Source organism: Falco biarmicus, chromosome 1 (genome assembly GCF_023638135.1).
Source record: "Falco biarmicus isolate bFalBia1 chromosome 1, bFalBia1.pri, whole genome shotgun sequence".
Classification (NCBI taxonomy): domain Eukaryota; kingdom Metazoa; phylum Chordata; class Aves; order Falconiformes; family Falconidae; genus Falco; species Falco biarmicus.
In genome coordinates this window covers 59195592-59217223 of record NC_079288.1, presented here as the reverse complement: position 1 = coordinate 59217223, position 21632 = coordinate 59195592, and the positions used below count along the sequence as shown (strand labels likewise).

Sequence of the window (21632 nt, the reverse complement as noted above, 5' to 3'; positions counted from 1 at the left end):
GTCTGGGGGCTGTGTGAGCGTGGCAGCAGTTCAGGATGAACTGTGGAAAGCTATGATTTTCTTAATGTCAATTAGCTCCTTGGATTCCTGTGCTGCAAGGCTACTTCACCACTGTATTTCTGTTTTGTTTGATACTTCAGAGACCAGATTTGTTTTCATTTCTGTGCAGTGCGTTCAGAAGCAATTTGAGAGGTTCATTGGTGATTCATAGGTGGAGATGGTATGCTTTAAATCAACTATCCAAATGATATTGTGTTTCTGAAATATGAGTAAGAACTTCCTTTGGCCTAACGAGGACAGCGCCAATAAAATCAGTTGACTTACTCTATTTACTTTGCTGATGACTGGGTCAGGTGTGTAATATATGCATGACTATTCTATACTTTGACACAAGAAAAGCTGTGTAAATGTGTTTGGCCAGGCACAACAAGCCTTTGCAAGAGACTTGCAATGTTTCCATACTCTCTCCAGTCTAATCTATTTTGTTACTTAATTTAAACTTGAATACAAACTCGTGGTTTAATTGGATCCCTTTAGTTGGATCAGGACTCAATGACTAGAGACAGTTCTCAGGCTTTGGGGAGTGTTAAATCAGCTTGCAGTGCATGTTATTTGAAGTTCACTTTTGTGAGATAAGGAAAAAAATCCAATTTCTGTTTCCACTTCCTGTGAATTAAAAATGAAAAATTATAGACTTTTCTGTATTTTTAGTTTGCTCTTGGAATCTGCATACTACAAAAAAAATTTTACAGTCAAGTTATCAGGTCCTGGAAATGTTAAACACTGACAGAAATGTCCTTCACTAATGGCAATGCTGTGCCTACAGCCTTAGCAGCATGGGGTACCGCTGTACAGAAGGAGCGCAGAAGCTGGGCATCAAGGCAGCTGTTGGTATCACAGCTTAGGGATGCTAATGTAGTTTATATCGTTCTTTGGCAGGGCAAAGATGGCGAGCCTGGCCTTGATGTAAGTAATATGTATGACCAATACACTCTCAATGGTAGGTAAGCGTCTTTCAAGAAATAGCTCACTGAGAGTAACACCTTTGTTTCCCTTTAATGTGCATGCAGTACATACAGAGAGTGTGCTAAATGCTGCATTTGTTCTTTCTCTATGATAAAGAGGACAAAGATTATGCAGTATACAGCCCTTATCCACAGACCCCACCAGATACACTGTTTAGTAATACAAGTAGTTGGTTCTTTGGATGTCAATAGGCTGAAAAACTGTGCTTGGTAACAAAATATTCAGATTTTTGGCTCAGTCATAGAAAGACAAGGAGTCACTAACATTTGTTTAAGTAAATTAATCTTAACAAGAGAATAATTCCATAACCATAAAGGGATAAATTTCAAAATATAGGCTTTTTCCTTGGCATGCTAAAAAGACTTATTGAAAATCTTTTCCTCTAGTCCTACACTGGTTTCAGACCTAACTTGGAGGAGTCTTTCCTAGAACGTACATATACTACATAGCATGGAATATTGCCATTTTGAGTGATATGATTTCTTTCTGTTGCTGCCAAAATAACTCCACAAAACACTATGATTTACTTGCCTCACATGCTCTCATGTGCATGCATGTGTGCACACATAACACATGTACAAAGCATGTAGTAAAATCATCTTTTTTTATGTTTTCCAAGAGTATTTGAAAGCTTAACCTGCATGTGAATAAAAGTCGACCTATCCATTTTGTTTTTATAGGGTTTCCCTGGTCCTCGAGGAGAAAAGGGTGATATAGGAGAAAAGGGAGAAAAGGTGACCACAGCGTTATTAACTGTTGCTTGATTCCTCAGCCTAGTCAGTTCTGCTGTCTTTATGCTATAAATTGTCCCATTAAATTTATCTTTGTTTTACTGTGTGCCAAAAGGCAGGTCACAGATACATGCCAAGCAAAATCATGAAAAACCACGAAAATTTATGCACAGAACTAGTGATATCAACGTGTCCCTAAACACAGCTTCTTTTTAGAATCATTTTCTCCAATCCATCCTACACTCGCTGAAAATCCTTGTCAGCCTAAAATTTTTAATGCAGACATCACTGAAATGTGTCATTGTGGTAGTAATTTTATACTGAAGACCCCAACTCTGTTCCCTGGCAGTGTTTGCAGTATAACTGCTGACCCTAGTGTATCACGCCTGTACACACTACCTGTCCCACACCAAATGGATAACGACAGGAACTGTTTACATTTCTATTTTTGGCAATGTCTTATTTGCAATTAAGTACTTTGTGATACTTATGGATTGAAATTAAATCACATACGCTACCTTTCTGGTAAACCAGCTAGACAGTGAAGGTAACAGAAACAGCCTAGCTTCATTTGCACTGTCCAGACACAGTGACATAGAAATATGTTTAGTAAAAAGCAATTTAGGGCTAAATGCATGCAGAGAAAGCTAATGTGAAAATCTCCTCTATTTCTAACCAACACAGAGCCCAGTTGCTAAAAATGCTGAATTACCAAGCCACTTAATATTAAAGCCCATATGCAAAGCAGGTGATTTTTCTATCTCAGACAACTATTTTGCCTAGCTGACATGTACAGAGTTATACGAGGACCACTTCCTATCACGATATCTGAAACAAGAAGCAGGGTTAAAAAAATCACCATGGCTGTTTGAATTCATCTCCTTTTCTTAATACTGTCAGGCAAAACACTTCCCAAGAATGCATTGATAAGGATACTATGTAATGTATCCTACCCTTCTGTTCCTTGTTATATTGCTTATTTTAAGCTCAGAGATCACTGGTAAGGTACTGATTTTGAAAAACAACTGTTGCTTAAGCAAGTGCTCTATGAATATTATAAAGGCAGTGTCTGACCTGGCAGAGTAATCACAATGAATGGTGAGCTCTTGCTTGCTGTCAAAGACTACAGATCTTTCTGTCACAAGCAAATAGCTTTATTTTTTGAGAGTAGTTATTAGTAGAAAGGTGTAACAGATAACTGCCAGCTCTGATAGATGACTGGCAAAATAGCCAGCCTGTGCCTAGTGGGAGATTCGGTAGGTGCCAACCTGAATGAGGTTAACAGTATGTTCTCATACTGGGATACATTAGAGGAGTCATGTCCAGAAGAATAAAATAAGTTATTCTCTAATCAATCCTAGTGAGGTTGCTTGAAAACTGCAGGTGGTGTTTTCAGCCTCCCAGTTCAAGAAAAACTTGAGAACTTGGAGATGAAGAAGGCTACCAAGCTGACAGGGGGCTGGGGCACGTGCAACCAGCAGAAGAGGCTGGAAGGATGTGCACTGGCTCGGTCTGACAAAGAGGAGGCCAAGCTGCTTGAAGGGGAGGTACAAAGGTGGTGGAGCAAAACTCTTCTGGTTAATGGCAAATGGGAAAACACAGGACCATGAGCTAGCTGCTCCTGGGAGGCTGAGAGTGGCTATGAGGAAAACCTTGTTCACTAGGAGGGCAACGCAGCACTGGGACAGTTTACCCAGACAGGTGGCTGAACCACTGCCCAAGGAGGACTGCAGGACCTGCTCTGGTCTGACCCAGTCTGGGGTCAGGGAATCGTCCTGCTCAGGGTACAAAGTTAGACTAGGTCACGTGCAGAAGTCCCTTGCAACCTGACCTTTAAGACTCTATGTTTCCTTGTACAGCTAGAGATAGGCAGACAAAATACAGCCATCAGAACCTCAGATCTCTGGAAGAAAAGCTGGAAAAACAGTTGGCTTGTACAAATATGATATCACATGAAAATGGAACAGCTGAGATTCTTGCACTCAGGATGTAGAAATATTTTAAAGTCCTAGAGTCCAGCATGCTGCTTTTGAGTGTTAGTTGATTATTCCCAGAAACTGACTAAATAGCTCGAACATAGGCCCTCCAGTTCCAAGAGGGCAAGGGAGTTCTACATGTGAATTGTGTGTGGCCACAAGGCACGGTGAGGCTGGTTCTGGCGCTTAGTTGTGATTCAGGCTGCCTGTGTAGCCTTGATCTGCTGGGCTGCAGGAGTCTGGTGCCCCACCCCCCTAAAAATTTGGGAAAAGGTGAAACTTGTTTCTTGAGGAGAATGCATGGGATAAAGTACTTAGCAAATCTGACAGATGTTTCAGAAACCACATTATCTTAACGGTGTTCAGGTTAAAAGGATTGCCAGAAAATCTGTAAAGCAAAAATGGAGATGTAATCTCTGCATTAAAAATTCCTAGAATATTCAAAGCAAATTAGAAAGCAAAGGAAGTTCTTTCTTAGTGAAAAATTGGTGAAGATACAACTGAGACCTCTGGGAAAGAGACTTCAGTTTCACAGTTTCAACACATTTTTTCCAAAGGTGAGGGAATACTTGTTACTTGCAAGTAAACTGGTTTTACCAAAACCACCTCAGCTGCATCAACTGTTCCTTTTCCAAATGGAAGGCTGACTCTCAAAAGACACAAAGTAATGCAATTAATAGAAGCTTTCATTATAACAAATTTTCTCAGTTCTGGTCTTTTTCCTCCTGTTAATTGCTAAATATCTATGACCAAATTTGTGTAACACTACCAATTTCAACAGAGATAAACCAGTTTACAAACTGAGGGTCCAGCTCACGATTTCTTGGTTTTTAAATATTCCTTACAGTATTGGCTGTTAGACTGACATCGCACAAGGTGAGATTAGCGAGTTTCTAGTTAAGAAACTTAATTAGAGTTGCATTGCAAAACTCTATATCATTATTAACATTTTATTAAGAACCAGTGACACAGTTTTTTCATAGACACACTATGATAGGTAGGGATTATATCTTTACTTCTTCAGTTTGAGATGAGTTCTAGACTGATGATTTTTATTGTAACTTGTCAGTAGATCTGCTACAGTGAAAGCAAGTCAGTGTTTGCATTATAATGTCTGCTTAACTTGGCTGTAAAAATAATTTTTAAGTGTTCTAGCTGTAATTACTTATATAAAATTATGGTCCAGGAGCACTCGGCCTGAAAAAGGTTTGTACAATTGAATTTCTATTTGCAGGTTGTATGAATAAAATTAAAAAAAAAAAATCTTTTAAAAAAGGAATTGCCTTTAACAAAAGGTAGACATGGGGTTGTGGGGAGAGGGAGGGAAGAGGGCCCTGATCCCAAATGTGCAGTTGTGTCTCTTGTAATAAATATTGACAGAGGAGTACGATGTATCACAACAGTGGCTGGAAGGGCACCATCCTTACCACCCAACATTCCGCACTGATGAAAATCTATGCATGTGAAGATCAGAGATTGTTCCGACCATAACAGTGTTTCAGAAGTGCCACAAATTTGTATTTCTCTAGGCACTGAGAAAGGGCAGGAAGGATTTATTTTAATCTTCATCAGATATAGGTTTTCCATATCTCCTATGGATCTCTGTAGTTCAGAGCAAGGAGGTGAAGATTAAGAGACAAGAACTCAGTCTGCCAAAAAAAGTAGTAAAGTATTTAGAAAATCCAGACCATTCTCTACACAGATGACTGCTGCATTGTTTTGAATAAGATTGTAGGTTTGCCCTGCAAAACTGGAAGTTTAAATAGTTGTCTGCTGACTTGTAACACAAGTTAAAGAATTAAAAGTCCTGAAGATAAAAAAAAAGTCAGAAACCAAACTGTACTGTCCGTTTTCAGAATATTTTTTGGAGTATGTCCATGCTCTGTGCTTGCATACACTCGCAGCAAATATATTGGCGTTAACATCAAGCACAAATAACATGAGATTTGACTCTGAAATTGTTGGGCTTCTGTGCTATACTGTTGTGTTTGCAGATTTAAGATGAAAACCTAGCCAATTTACAGTTCCTGACTCCTGGGGATTTTTTTTACATGACAGTCTCATAATTTGGTAAAGAAGGGTAATGTTTGGGTTGATGTTTCCCTAAATATTATCCTGTGACTTTTTGGCACACAGACAAGGTAGACAAGAAACTCTGTTCCTATCGTGTCATGAATGCAGTATGTTTTGTTCACAGAAAAGTTTTTTTTCATTTGAATGAGTCAAGTATGCTGTGATATTAAATGAATAATGTGCTTTCTTTTCTTTTTTAAATATGATATAGCTAATTAATTGTGTAAAAAGAATTTTTCTCTCTTGTTAATGGATTAAGTCTTTCTGTACTGGTGTGGAACTATTTAAATGTCTATGTACTATGCTTCACCAAAATCCGTCTGTCTTTCCAAAGGGGCATTCCTTCCTTCTCCTTCTACCTTCATTCCTTACAATTCCTCTGTCTTTTTTACCCTTTTCCTCACAAATTAAATCCTCCCAATAGCCACAACCTCGCTTGCTGGTTCTCCAATATCATACTAATTTTCCTATGACTATTTTTCCCATTTCTTTGTGATATTCCTGATTTACTCATCCTTCCTATCCCATTTTTTACAATCCTAGTCCAATTTGTTTCTTTTTTTTTTTTTTAACAGAACCTTTTATGATTTTTGTGAAATTGAGAGCAAACCTGAAACTCATTTACCATTGTGATCAACTGGTGTGAAATCGATTATAAAATGAACTCTCTAAACATTTTATACTGCTTGAAGGTGAGGTCTTCTTTGCAGGTAGCTTTGTTGAGGGAAGTCAACTCATTTCCATGAGTAATTAAAGCATTGTGAGTTTTATATCTTAAAAGAAAACTCACTATGAAATCAAAGGACTGAATTTCAGTAAAATAATTAGATGAAATGTTGCCTGCAGTAGAGGGACCATTTAAAATTTGGAATATTTAAATAAAGAGTCTAATTATCACTTCTGATTACTCTATGATACCAAGACATTATGAAATCATTGAAAGTGTCATAGCACCTCTCCATCAAGCAGCTTGAATGTTTTAATTCCTGTAACAGGGTTTGAAATGGTTGTGTTGTATTTGGAATGACAAGAGTGCACCCTCAGTAATGTCTGTGGATTTCTGTCAACACCACTAAGAACAGGATTTGTCCCAAACTCTTACCGGAATGCAAAGGGTCAGTTCAGCAAAGGCCAGTTCACCCATGACATGGCACCATGGAAGCTGATAGAATTTAGCCAGAGACCAGCCATCCTTGCAAAGCATCCGTGCCACAGGCCTTTTTTTCACAGAGACTGAGCTGATGTACTCTGCTACTGCAAAGTCACTTCTGACTAGTGACAAATCTAGGGAAGCTGACAAATTCAGCTTACCGTGCATGTGCACTTCAGTACTACCACTTAAAACAAAAAGGAGACATCTTACTGTGTGGATGTGGATGGGGAGGATTTGCAGATTTGCCTCTGTCTCAAGAAATCAGTGATTTCAAGCCCTGTTCTAGGATTCAAAACATTCATAATACTGATATGAAATACCAACACAAACTAATACCGACTGATTGCAGTTCTTGCTTGTGATCATGTAATTTATTTTTCCACATAATGCACCATCCAAACCAGAACACAGTGGTAAGTGTCCTTTCAGCTCTCCATTGGCTTAAAAAGAAAAAACCCAAACTTTTAAACCAATATTTCTTTAATTTTTTTTTTCCAAAAGAATGAAACTTGTTTTATCCAAACCATTGTATCCACAGGGGGAAAAGGGAAAGAAAGGCAAAAAGGGGCCTAAAGGGGAGAAAGGAGAACAGGGTGCTCCTGGATTAGATGCACCTTGCCCATTGGTACGTCTCACTTGTGTATTGGACAATCGATTGCCCTGCTGTAGACTGATGGAATAAGAAATGAGGGGAGAGGAACGAGCACCAGCTACTGTGTCACCTGTTACCCATTGTTAATGCAGTATCTTAAGTTCTTGGCAAATTCTCAAGCAGTCCTTGTTTGTCAACCTCCTCGTTTGGTTTAAAGCACCATACTTAAGACCTTCAGACTAAATTTGTGGCTTTTGTTGGTGCTTTATTTCATTTTCTACCAAACATGTTGGCAAGAAACCAAATTTTGGATGTGCCAGAGTCGTCGAAATTGTGCCACGGTGGTCAGCTTGCTCCTCTTGCCTCTCTGTTGTTATTTGTTCACTCCAGCTAAGTCAATACTGAAGGCATTTCCTTGATAGTAACATTGCAAGTTAATCTTTACAAACAGGGATTCCGTGGAATTAAGGGGGAAAAAGGGGAGCCAGGCCAGCCTGGTCTGGATGGGCTGGATGCCCCTTGCCAATTGGTACAGTATTTCTCTTTCCTACCAACCCTGCATGCAGTTCCTTTGTTTGTAGTCAGCCATTCTCAATGTAAAGTAATGTTTTTCTGAGCTGACTTTACATTATTCATGTAATACATGCATGTGCATGAACAAACCAGTTGCTTCAGTGATCCTAACGGCAATGAGAGAACACACATTTTTGTTGACACCTCAAACCTAACTCTCAGTAGTTTGCTCCCACATCACATGGCAACTTGTAAGTTTGTGTCCTTCCTACATTTTCCCTGAGAATCTTTGGTTTGTTATTTTCCTCACAAAATACCTATTGCCTTACTCACCCTGAACGCAAGTCTTTGTAGAAATCCAGCACAACCTCCACCTCCACCTCTAATCAAGTCTGATGACTTCTGACTGCACTGGCTCAGTTCTTCACCCTAGCCTGCCCCAGAGCTACTCTGCACCCTGGACTTCCTTTCAAATCCATGCAGTCTTAGGTGCATGTTTTCATGATTTGGTCAAATGAGTGTCATGTACAGAACGATGTAAATATTAGTTCTAAAAATCAAGTCATAGCTTTCCATTAAAACAAGCTGGAGCCTGATCTCCCAGGCGTTACCCAAGTAATATTCTTGGTGCCTGGCCTGTTAATCAAATAGTATTCAAAGAGATCTGGAAATGAAAAGCTTACCTGAGGTTTGTAAGAAGATAACAGTCTGCAGCCCAAACCCTCACTGTCTTTGTTATTTAACGTCTTCAATTTAATGGTCTTACCCTTGGAACTTACTTTCCTGGAATACACACGACACTCCCCACCCTATGTTAGCATGAATTCAAGTTCCCACCTATACTAAAATGCTACTTGTTGACCCTCTCCCTTGTACCAATCTGGCAACAGTGATTTTTATTTAATGGCAAAGTAAGTTTAAATTCTTTACCATTTTAAAAAAAAAAAAGGAACAGTACATACACATATCCTAAAGATACAATGAAAATTTTCTTTTTAATTGTTCACAGTAAAATTTGATCTGCATGTTCTGATATTGTTTGGTGGTTAAGCACGGTTCTCTAAGATGAATGTTAAATTAAGTAGATTTTGTTTCAACTATAGCACATCTAATTTGAAGTCAGTGGATTTTAATCTTAAATACATAGTCCATTAAGATTATTCCATAGTCCATTTTGTTTGCTTCCAATTAATGGTAACCATATCTCATGTTTTGTTGGGGATAATCAAGCATGCTTTTGTAATTCAAAAATGTTTCTCTGTCTCTATATTATCATTTATATCTGGAGATTCACTAACAGTCATTGATGGATGAAAAATACTGCGTTCATAGGTAATTACTAGAACAAGCTGCTAAGCAAACAGCACTGTTTCTTGCCTTAAGCAGCAAGCCATTCCCACCAGATTACATACAAGCACATTAAAAATTCTCATTAACCACTACCTTCACATGTAAAGTAAGATAATAAGTACTGTTATTCTATATTCTAAAAAATGTCAAGGCCCAATCTTTTTTTTTTTTTTTTTTTTGCTCATTGTATAGTCTAATGACATAGTATCTGCTCCTAATTCTGAGCTTACAACTCTCTGGATAAGCTGTATACCAATGTAAATTGGAATGAGTTTCATGAAAAGCAGTATGACTGTGGTCAAAAGTTGGCTCTGATCTTACTGGACACATGAAGATATGTGAAAGCAGGGTGGTGACAGAAAAGAAATGGAGTGACTCTCACTAGCATAAGAAGAAATTAGATGGCCATATTGTCCAAGTGATGAAATAATCAATGCTTCCGTACTGCCCTCCTCTTACCACTGACATCTTCTTCCACTATGTCAGTTGAGGTATGTTCAGGCCTTAAGATTTTGCTGCTTCATTTAAAAGCTAAGAATGAAACTGAATAGAAAATACCCAAATTTGAGTCTCACTATCTTATCATTTGATTAACTTTGTACTAGGACCCATAAAACACAATATCCTCCAGATAAAAGTGATAATATCTTTTTGCTCATTGATCTGGTACATTCAGCTACAGATTGTTGTGAATAACAGATTATATTTAAAATAATGTGCAGCCTGAGCTCTAACAGCAGTATGAAACTGATGAAGATGTTCTAATGATTTAGGGGGAAAAAAATTCTTTATGGCAGAGAGGCACACATATGTATTTACAGTGTAAACCTTCTCTCCTTTGGCTTTTCCTTCTTGAAAACAAGAGAGGAAATAAGTTAGGAACTGGTAGCTACTTACTAGATAGTAAGTCAGAGCTGCTTCAGCTGTTCTAACAGATATTGATGGCTTATCTATACTATCAAACTTAACTATGCCTTTTTTTGTTTTTCCTCCCTCCCCTTGAAACAGGGTCCCGATGGATTACCAATGCCTGGCTGTTGGCAAAAGGTAGGATGCGCAGAGCTTTTTTCTTTTCAGGGGCAGTACATCCTCGGCACACAGAAAAGCCTGTCACAGTCATACTGAACAGTATCAGAATATACTTCAGAGCCTCTCACAACACAGAACAAGGCCTCTCCATCACAGCAGCTGGTGTGCTAAGGTTGTAAAATATGTAGAAGTAATAACTCATTGAGGCAGAAACAGTTGGCATTAGATTTCTGGAAAGTCTACGACTTTTCTCATTCATATGAAGACTCACACATACTTTGGTTTGTGCACATGACCACTGCTTCCCATTCTTTATAAAAGCTCATGGGTAGGGCATTTTTTCAAATATTTATATTGATCTCTTAGATTATTTTTCTGGGACACGTAGAACAGCAGTGCATCCTGTCTTTCTCTTTGCCTTACCTTTCTATTCTTCAGTACATTCTCTTGGCTGTTACATTGTATGCTAATGTTAACTGACAACACTATTTCAGTAAAGATTTAACCTAGGCAGTGCTAGATTTAAAAACAGAGATTTCAGACTAATCTAAATGGAAGGATACTTGTGTACATTTGAAAACATAAAGCATACATGAGACCCTGGGCGTGTTTATCTCTGAAGAATAGCCGGTGCTGAGGAAATAGCTATCCATATTTGCAACTCTGCTATATCTATGTATTTGGAATAGAAATTTGAAATAGAAATTTACTAATTTGATTAATCTGTATCTGTTTTTGTCTTTGCAGTGATGAATCTAACCTTACAAGCATGAAGTTGTGTATATAATGCTCCACTTTTTGTATTTATAGTTGAAAACTGAAAATTTGATTTTACAAGTCTGAGATATGTTTACATGTAGCTGCTTCTACTTGTTTGCAATAGTCCATGTGTACATCTTGTTTTCACTCATATCTGCAGTTAGATGATACATAACTGCAGGGTAAACCTGCAGAGATTCTCTCTCTAATGAGAGAGAGATATCTCAATACAAAGATCAATAATAGAAATCTGATTATTTCTGTAAATTCTTATATTTTGGCTTGTGGACCTACATGGACAATGAGTTCCATGAACTAGTTTACAAGAAATTGTGACCAAATAAGAGCAAAATGCTATGAAATGTACTGTACCAGCTGCCGTTGGAGTTTACTGACTTGGCTTCCATGTCCATCTTAAACACTTCACTGATTCATGCCACCATATCTGCTTGTACGGACTAAAAGCATGAATTTGTGTGCCAAACCTGCTTGTTGTGTGATCATGTCACATGCTAAATGGCTGCTCACAGTGACCTTTGATTCCAGCTTCTGAATTGTTTCCTTTTGTCATCTCAAGGGAGTCACACCATGGCTTATTGCTAAAAAGAGATAAACCAAAGGAGGATAGAAAAAGGCCTTGAATTTTTGGGGAATAGAGTTCCAACTGCAGGTGGATGGCTTCCAGTCTTGCGGGTCACTTGGTCCCTTTGATCAAAGAGGGTCCTGCCTGTTAATCAGCGTCGGTTTGCCTTGCACTGCTCATGGTTGTGAAGACATTCACGATAGGCCCTGTCGAGTCCTTAATCAAGAAGGAAAGAAGTTTGAAGAAGAAACCAGACTTCTCTGTGGGTTGTTTGAAAAGGTTACAGAGGTGCTGCAAGGGATCATTTGATGGCAGACACCACCTGAGACCAGAAGCTTCTCAACCTTGTTCAAGGATGGACAGAGTATGTACTCTGCATATTGTGTTTTGGGACTGCTGGAGGAAAAAGCATTCTTGTGGCAGGGATGAATTGGAACATCCTCCAGAGGAGGAGGATAATGGAACTGACCAGAGACATTATGTACCATGGTGTGGTTTTCAGGTGATTCAGTTTAAATTACACAAATCTAGCTGAACTTCTTTGCAGAATTTTGGAAGCTATGGTTAATTTTGTTACCTTTTCCCATAACTGTTGCCATAAAGGATGCATTTCAATAATGTATTCAACATTTGGAGTGATGGTATTGAAGAAAATACTTCAAGCCACATGTTCATCTTGTTTCAGTATTAATGGTTTTTATTTCAGAGTCTTTGAAGCCTTTAAGTCTAAAAAGAAAAAAAAAAAAGAGTTTATGTTTGTATTTCACAGACTGATTTATTCATCTTGTTCCTTTTCTGCTGTTACAGTGACCTTAGTGGACATTATTACTCAAAAAACATTGGAGAGAAACAAGTCTGTGTGATTACGGCTGCACACTTGTCATCGCACTACACTGTTAAAGGTGTCGATACTTCTCCACTTCTGTTCAGATGACTAGCTTTCTAGAGAAACGTTGGCAACATTTTGCTTCCCCACTTTTTTTATTGCTTATTTTGTGCACATTTGTAGTTTTTGCCATGAAGTATTTTTTTCCAGTTTTGAGTCTTCATATGGTGCGCTGTAGTTAGTTTGAGAGACTAGTTTATGAGAAATGGTGCCATATTTGGCAGATGGAAATTCTTTTTATATCACTTCTGTTCCTAGTGTATAGCAGGATGATCACAAACTTCTTTAGTTACTTTTCCTGAGTTGTCTTTCATACGTAGACCAAAACTGAAGTTGAAGACAGCCTGTCTCCATCCATGTGAAGGCACCTTGCCCTTCATGGAATACATATTTTTCTTTGCTCCATCATTTCTGAATCATGAGAAGATGGGGACCTGCTGTGGTTGCACTTTTTGTATTGCTTCACAATCTCAATCAATGGAAATGCCACTATAATGCAGTCTTTCACTTTGCTAAGTCTTTACTGTCATTTTGGTATATCAGAGACAAAACCAGCATTTCATAGGGGAAGATCTTCCACAGATTTTTAAAACTAAGAATTAGTTTAATGGCCTCCATCTAGTAGTACCTTATTAATAAAAACAAAATTCCAGCACTATATAGATATATATACTGAATTTATACATATTTTTACTGATCAATTCCATCTTTCCAAAAATAAACAAGTGTTCATAGATACGAGGAAAAATTTCTTTGCTTAAATTTGCAGACGTGCAAGTATCAACCTGTTTCAATAATCATGATACAATAGTAAAAGCCTTCATGTGGCATAGACTGAATGTAAAACGTTAATAATCAGAGTGCTACAGCAGTAATGTGAATGAGGGACTTTCCAGAAAGCGGACGAGTGGAGCAGCATGGAAGCCCTCCAGCTTGGCAGTTTCAGTCTGCTTGTTTAAGAAGCGCTGCCTCAAAAAAAAACCGGCTGAGGAGCAAGCTGCCCACCTAACAAAAGTGAGTCTCTTATGCCTATGTCCTGACTTGGCACATTTGGCTAGGTATATTATAGACATGATGACTAGTAGTTGAATGTTTTTTATAAAATATCGAATACTGGCAATCATACAGTAAGATGAAATATTTTTTGAATGTCCTCAGAGTATTCAAATGCAAAATCAAGTAGAATGTTTATTATCTGGCTAGGTGTTTTAGCAATTCCATACCAAGACTGTCCAGAAACACAACTCATTTAAGAAATAGCAACAAGATAAAGAGCTATTAAATGCATGCTGTTATTAGCACTTTCATAGTTTTTAAATTTCTGTATCTATATTTTTAAACTGTCCTCGTAGCATCCCTTTCTATATGAATCAATAAAGCTAGCAGAACCTTGGTTCATGATTTCTTCATTCAGAAAATACAGACGCTACTGTTAAGTGTTAGTCAAAACTCAGTTTTCTTTTAGCACCCTGACACTGAGAACTGCTGAAGAAATACTTAAGCACCTTTATTCAGTTTCTTTTCTGTCTTGTAAATTAATTTCTTTCTTTAACTCCTGCCAGGTAGGAATACTTTTTTTCCCCAAATAATCTAACTGAATTTTTTTAAACTTCTGTATTGTTCAATATCATGAAAGGTTCATTCCATTTAAATGACCATGGGTGAACAGCAGATAAACAATTAAATCTGACAAGCTAAACTACATACATAGCTTTGACATTAAGATTTGCATCTCAAAGATTGATTTGAAATGAAACCTAACAGTATCTAGAAAAGTGGCATGTTCAGTACAAGAAAACAAAATAATTTAGTTTAATATTTCATCAAGAAAAGCACCCTGTGAAGACTTGCAACATGTTTATTTTGCTGAAAAAGCAGCTATTTTTGGTGCTAGTATATCTTTTCTCTTTTGACGGCAAAGCTACAGTTTGAAACACCTGTGTGTTGTTGTATCTTTTAGTAGCATTCCTCCAAATAGATATGATTTATTTTGTTTAGTTTGTGACAGGAACAGTAGTTCCTCTACCAGTCTTTTCAGTGGTAGAAATGTGTAGTGGTATTAGTCTACACAGTTTCTATATCCCTGACTTTTCAGGTATAATTAATTCTTGTTTCTTTGAGAGTTTTCAGTATTTGTTTCATACCAAGTTTTGTAACCTGTTACTGCAGTGTGCTATAACCATATTGTGCAGAAGTCCTGCTACAGAAGCAGCAAGTCTTTTAAGCACTGTATGGAATATGTCTGACATACATGGTCCTTGTCTTCATATTCATAGATTAGCTATGGGGAATCTTTCTTTCAGGATGCTTTGGACACCTTTTTATTTTTTCCTGAGGTAAAGCATGAAAAGTTAATTCATGGAACAATGATACAATGTATTTTTTGACTTATATTTTTATTTATTGCTGATTTTGATGTCGTGTTCTGATAGTGTAGCAAAGCAGAATGACACTCTTCATCCAGCTATTTATATATTCTTTTAGTGTACTGTGTCAGTAGTATGAATGACTTTCAGAATCATCAAATCCATATACCTGCACATGTGTAAAGTACAGAGCTGAAGAAGGGAAAATTCTTAAGATTGATGTGCAGTGCGGAAAGATAGCATTGGCTCCACTGAGCACTACCCTTGTGGAAGAGTGGATGTGAGCATCAATTACCCAGTTACACCAGCGGAAAAGACAATGCAACCCCAGTGGAGATAAGCAGACCTCTGGTCCTTGTGGGAAGGTGGTGCTGCATAAGGCTGGGGGCCGTGTTGTAAGATGTGGTTTGGATCCTGGATCACGTTAGGGTTTGGAGAGAGTTGTCCCACTGACCACCACAGAACAGGGATTGTAAACCTGGGCTCAGCCACGCAGGGCTCTTCACTTGGCTGTGCATCCCTTTCCCCAGCAATGAAATGGGAAGAGCGATGCATCCTTCCCCTGCAAAGCGCAGTGGGATGTGCAGAAGGAAGGACCCAGGTATTGTGCTTAGTAGCAAGGGGAATATTATCAACTTCAGCAGTGTGGTTTTGCTTACATCAGGACCACTTCAGCGAGTAAAAACTGCAGAGATCCTCCCAGTCTTTTGAATGGGATCAAGATGTTCAAGGCATGCAGAAGCAGACCTTTCCTTTCAAATTTCCCAATCTCTGCCACTTGACCATCTTAAATTACATTTTTTATTCTCTGTATTTTACCTAATGAGAGACTTACATTTTCATACTAAAGAGTCACACAAAACACTAACATGTGCCAAGAATAGTGGCAGTCTAATTTTTAGTCACTGCAAAAAATTATTCAATTTCAGTGACCAGAATTAAAACTAACATCTGATTAATTTTACCCCCCCCTTTGTGCAACTTGTTTTTGTGGATTTGAATGTTACTGTAATGTACAAAGGAAGGTTTTCTTGCACCCTCTGTTATTGAAGTATTTTACATGGTGGTTGGATTCATTAAATGCTGTTAGAAACAAGTGCCTGCCACCATCGCTTCTGACAGAATTTGAAAAACATACTCCACAAAACAAGTAGAGTTTGCATTAAAAAAAAAGGATTTGGAGTGTTGTTTTTGTTTCATTTTGGTTTTAAATGCATCCAATTATCAATGCTGCTTGGAAATTGAATTTTCTTTGGAAAACAGGGGGCCTTAACTTAACCTGGGACCGTTAGTGTTTTACTTGTTTCTATTTAAAAAAGAAATTGTATGAATTTCCCAGATACCATTGGTACTTGCACACTTCTCTGAAGTATTATGAAAAGTTGGGTTGGTAGAAGAATGTTTTACATATCGTTAACATATATGTGGATATTCTTATATTATTGTACATGTTTGGGAAAATATCACACAACTTTTAAAATGTCACTAAGATGTATGTATCTGACTTTTTCCTTTGGAAAATATTATATATTTTTATTTGTATTTTTTACTTTTTTAAGTTCATTAATATGTGCCGTTATTTTTGTATTGGAAATGGTCTCATAAATGCAGTAGAAGAGAGAAAAATACAAAGTAAGGTAATTTGGCAAGGATTACAATGCTTGGGGGGAAAAACACATGGGTCAGTATCATATTATCAATACTACAAATATTCCGAGTGTCTTAGCATTGTAAATATGTCACGAGACCTCTTTTGACAAATAGTGTAAAGAATTGCAAGGTTTTAATCACCCATTTTAATTTGTTATTAATTACCACTTTCTTGTGGCCTCTGGTCTTGACTTAATTGAACCCGATCAAACAGCATGCTTTTGTTTTTATTATTAAAATTTCTCCTTGTTTTTCGGTTGAATACTGTTTTGTTTTCTTTCAGTTTTGTACTTCGGGTTTTGTTTCTTGCTTGTGAGAAGTTGATCTTCAGAATTATTTTTACACTATTTATGATTTATTTTCATAATGTAAAAAGTGTGTAATTATTAAAATATTAATCCAACCGTTGGTGCTGATTTTGCATAGTTATAAAGTTGTTAGTGTAGGTGCAAAAAATTGTTCTAGTCTGTCTGGATTGGAAAAAATGTGTGCTGCACTGTGCTAATCTGTAGTCTGAAATCTGGTGCGGGTCCTGTGAGTCAGTATTTACAAAGACGCAAAAATCAGGGCCTTTGCAACCTGTTCCATTTTCCTACAGTGTGCAATAAAACAAAAACCCACCTCACTCTTCCTACTCTTAATGTGTCTTCTCCCTTCAAAGTCAAGTCCATTAAGTCATCTTTTTGTAAACAGGCCGCTCAGGCTTCGGGCATCCACAAAAGTAAGGAAGGAAGAAGCTTTGCTGCAGACCAGAGCCTTTCCTCATGCTGGAAAAGCTGCAAGGATCTATGTATAAACCAGAAGTTAAAACTTGCTTAGGCCAGTCCATAGGCATCCTAGGATCCAAAGAAATAAAGCTTAAAATCACCAGTCTCCCCCTTCTATAATACTGAAGGTGAAAAATTAACCGATCCAGTTTGTTCAGAAAAGACAGTAATTATTGCAAAATGGTATATTTTCAAGTACCCTGGTCTAAGAAGACATGTATGTGCAGGGGTCTCTTTGAACAAAGGACTTTCTTTGAAAAATAAAACATGGGGCAGCAACTGTAATCTCTTCAAAATGTTATTTAAACGTTTGGGTTTTCTAAATCCCAAAATATTTTAGACAAACAAAACACTTCCCATTGTTTCCCCTTCCTTCACCTCCAAAATATAGTCACTCTAGGCTAAGAGAGAGAATGAGCACCGCCAGGGTTTAACTTCTGTTCTTGACTCTTGGCAATGTTCATAAATGTTTGTTAGTCTTACCTAGTTCAGGTTTTAGATTCTTGGGGGAACTGAAAATAGCTTTTCTCCCTTTCCCAGATGAGGTACTTACAGGTTAACATGCCCAGCATCCCTGAGGAAGCACCCGGTGACACCGAGAGCAGCCCCTGCTCTGCCATGCTGCACATATGTCCATATGCATATATATACATTAAATATATATATATGACCTGTAGTGTTCAGGGAAATACTGTACACAAACCTCCTCAGAAATCGCAGTCTCCCTGTGTATAGTGTAGATGTACTCAAGCTGCTTTAGTTTGTCTCTGAGATCAAAGGTGGACATAGCTCCTGTCACATCAACCAAGATGCAGGTTTTTAATGTGCTTACACCAAAATGCAATGTTCTATAATTAATAAATATCCTGATTACTTTTTCTGTGTGCAGGTTACAGCTTGACTGAGTTTTCCAAGCGCCCACACTTAAACCAAGCAGTCAGGAGCTCTCGCTGGATCACCTTTGTCTGGCTGCTCCCACCTGGAGCTAACAACTACCTAACAACTTTTTTCAAGGTTTTAGGAGCTCTCTTCTCTTTGGCGTCTTAAGATTGTTGTGAGGTAATTAGTTCTGGTTGAGATAAAGCTGACAAAAACAAATACGACCAAAACAAAATTAGTAATCTAAAATATCAATTTTCACTATTATTTCAATTGGCTTGTGTCAGAAAGATGTGCATAAAATAGATTTGCCATTTAAAAACCTGGAATTGCAAACACTACTGGTTCATTCTTGACAAAAATTATTCAGGACCCAGGGAGCATGCGAATGGCTCTGCAAGGTGATGCTGCCTTGAAACCCAGTAAGTAACATCATCTTGCCCTTTTCTGCCTTCCCCTGTAAAGGCCTATTTAATTGGCCTGTTTAACCCAATTAACAGACCCTGCGCTCAGCTGGCTCGGACTGCTGGACTGATCACCCCATCAATGCACAGGCAAGTCCATTCCCCTTCCAGCGCGCATGCCAAGCGGCTGGCTATCCCTGAGAAGCTGCAGCTGGGTATGGTTTGTTCACCTTTACCTTTCTGCACTGAAACAGGTCTTGAGCGCAGATCATTTTCTGCTGGCCACCCGTAGTGCTTCTCAGGATGCACCAGCAATACATTGTTTTTCAGAGGTACAGTAACTCCTTAAACAGTTAAATAGGGAGACAAAGGCACCTTACTTGGATACTTTGAATAGTGCTTAGAAATACTTACTCCTTTTCATCATTTGTGCAGGAAGCCGGGCTGCTGGTTGCTGGTACCCTGCCAGGACTAAGCCCTTAAACAAGTGTGGAAAAGATCAGTTAAAATTTTCAGAAAGCAAACAGAGCAGGACTGAGAAAACTGTATGGTTTGGGATTTTTAAAAAACCGCAAGTATTTTGAAAAGAAAGGAACTATATCGGGGAGAAATAGCTGCTTGTATTTACTCCTCAGCATTACGAGGGCAAGTGGAAGAAGCGGGGGAAGTCTAAAAAAGCCAAGTGACAAGGTGCAGGAAAGCCCTGTGTCTTGAGCAGGCTCTCTCTGCTAATCGGGGCAGGGGGAGACCTCTTCTGCTCTACGCGAGACCCGGCAGGCTGGCTTCTGCTGACGTTATCAAAAGTGTGTGCAAAAACTGTGAGCTAAGAGCAAGGGACAGATATTTTCTTGATTGTTAAGCCTCTTTCCGTGGCTGTGAAGGAACAGGGAAGCAACCCTGCCCTTGCCCTGCCGCCCATTCTAACAAGGTACTTCACCTACCACTCTGAGCTTTCCTGATGAAGTTTAATATTAATTCAAGTAGTTATTAACCTAGCTGTGAACAAACTATCTTTTGCTGAGCCTGGAACAAAAAGGTCTGATACAAGTAGGGCTGCTGCCAATTCGTGCTGGCAAAGGATTAGAAGCACAGCAATTTGCATGTGCCTTAAATCTCTTTGTGGTCCAGGGTTTCTGTGAGAGCAAGACTGGGCAGGTGAGCGTAAACAGCTGAAGTTTTTCAGTGTTAGTGTTCCCAGCAGCCCCGGAGGAGGGACGAGGCTGTGCTTGGCACTGACAGAGGGCAGGTACTAGCTGGGTGCAGGAAAATCATCTCTCCCGAAATGCTTTCAGACTCAGACTCACATGCTGCCACTCACTGCCTTGGCTCTAGCCTTTCTTTATGTTACTCTTTCAAAGGGATTGCAGTTATGTCCAGTATATAACGTGTACAACTTGAACTACATCTGCCCTGTGCTAAATATCATTTCCCAGCTTTCACAGATGGGCAAAATGGAAAAGCGTTTGCTGACGGCATTCCTGACAGGCTCTATCCCAGGCTCAACTCGGATGTTAGCAGATTTAAATGCCTGTTCTCTTCTTGAGACCCATGAATGAACCTCATCACTGCCTGTATGATACTGCCCTAGCTGACTAGCTGACAGCTTTGACACCTTCATGTCTTTTGAGGCCATCCCTTCTTCTGCCTGGATGAGGCACCGAAAGCAGGCAGCTGCTGTCTCTGCTGGGGTATAAGAGGTGTAGCTGCTGGTGCCTCCTACTGCTTCTGCTGCATGGCTGATTTGATGAGGCAAGGCTTCTGATGCAGCAGGAATGCAGGAATGTGAAAGCTGTGGAGTTCCAAAATTAACACTGTCTGAAGAAGCTCAAGAAAACGGCTGTAGGAAAAGAAGTGCTTGACTAGAGAAGCAGAAAGGCAGATATAAAAAAATGTAAAAATCAGGAGGTGTATTTCTTCCATCTGCAAAATTTGGGATGAGATACTGGATACTGATCTAGAAAAGACAAGTATCAGCAAGGGGAATTGTGTGGCTTTACATAAGCTCTCTGAAAACTCTTCCAAACACAGAGCTGCAGGTGGCACAGACGAGCTGCAGATGGGCAGCAGGGAGTAGGTGCAGGTTTTGCTGCTGGCTGCCCATGCAGCTCTCGAAGCAGCCTCCAGCCGAGGAGCGGGGGGCATCATCCATGCGAAGGGGAAGGTAAAGCTGAGGTGCTCTATCAGCAGCTAAACTGGTCTGAAACACAATGCCTCTGGATGTGAGTTCTGCCATTCTTCCCCATGAAATTGTCCCCTCTTTTTTCTTACGGGCTTTGACGTCCAGTGAGATGGTCATCAAGGGGAACCATGAAGAAATAGAATCAAAGGATCGTTTAGGTTGGAAAAGACCTTTGAGATTCGTCTGTAACCCAGCACTCCCAAGTCCACCACCGAGCAGGCAAATCACTTCTACATTGGCGTAGTGGTTAGAAGGAGCTCATGGGACAGGTTATACTTAGGTCTTGCCCAGGCCAAAAAGGGCGTACCGATACATCAGGGCACCAGGGCTTGAGCCCTTTTCTACTTACATGTCTAAAAACACAGAAAACCATGCTCTTACTAATTTGCTGCGCTTTACAAGAAATACAGGTACTGGCTTTGATGGATGGATGTGAGTACACCTCAGCCTACACTTATGACCAGGTTCCGACAGAGAAGGAGCTGTGAAGATCTTTCTGTTATGACCCTAATTCTGATTAAATCAGCCGCTCGGTGCCCCCCAGGAGGATGTCTGCAGCAGAAGCGCTTTGCCCACCGTAAGCACACCGAGCAAAGCCGCGCCTGGCACCGCCGGCCCGGCCCCGCCCCTGGTCCCGCCCCCCGGCCGAATAGGCCCAAAAATGGAAGGGGAAGGCGGGGCGAGCAGGGACTGGGCGGGGCCCGACGCCGGCATAA

The 21632-nt window shown here is 39.3% G+C and overlaps 1 protein-coding gene across 1 annotated transcript in view; it reads left to right on the top strand.

Annotated features, from left to right (window-relative positions):
- Positions 1–12094, top strand: part of COL25A1 (collagen type XXV alpha 1 chain) — a 319468-nt gene extending 307374 nt beyond the window's left edge. The window contains exons 33-35 of the mRNA XM_056359942.1: positions 1707–1760; positions 8003–8080; positions 11873–12094. Of these exons, the coding sequence (XP_056215917.1) occupies positions 1707–1760; positions 8003–8080; positions 11873–12094 (354 nt within the window). The remainder of the gene's footprint in view (positions 1–1706; positions 1761–8002; positions 8081–11872) is intronic.
- The last annotated feature ends 9538 nt before the right edge of the window (positions 12095–21632 follow it).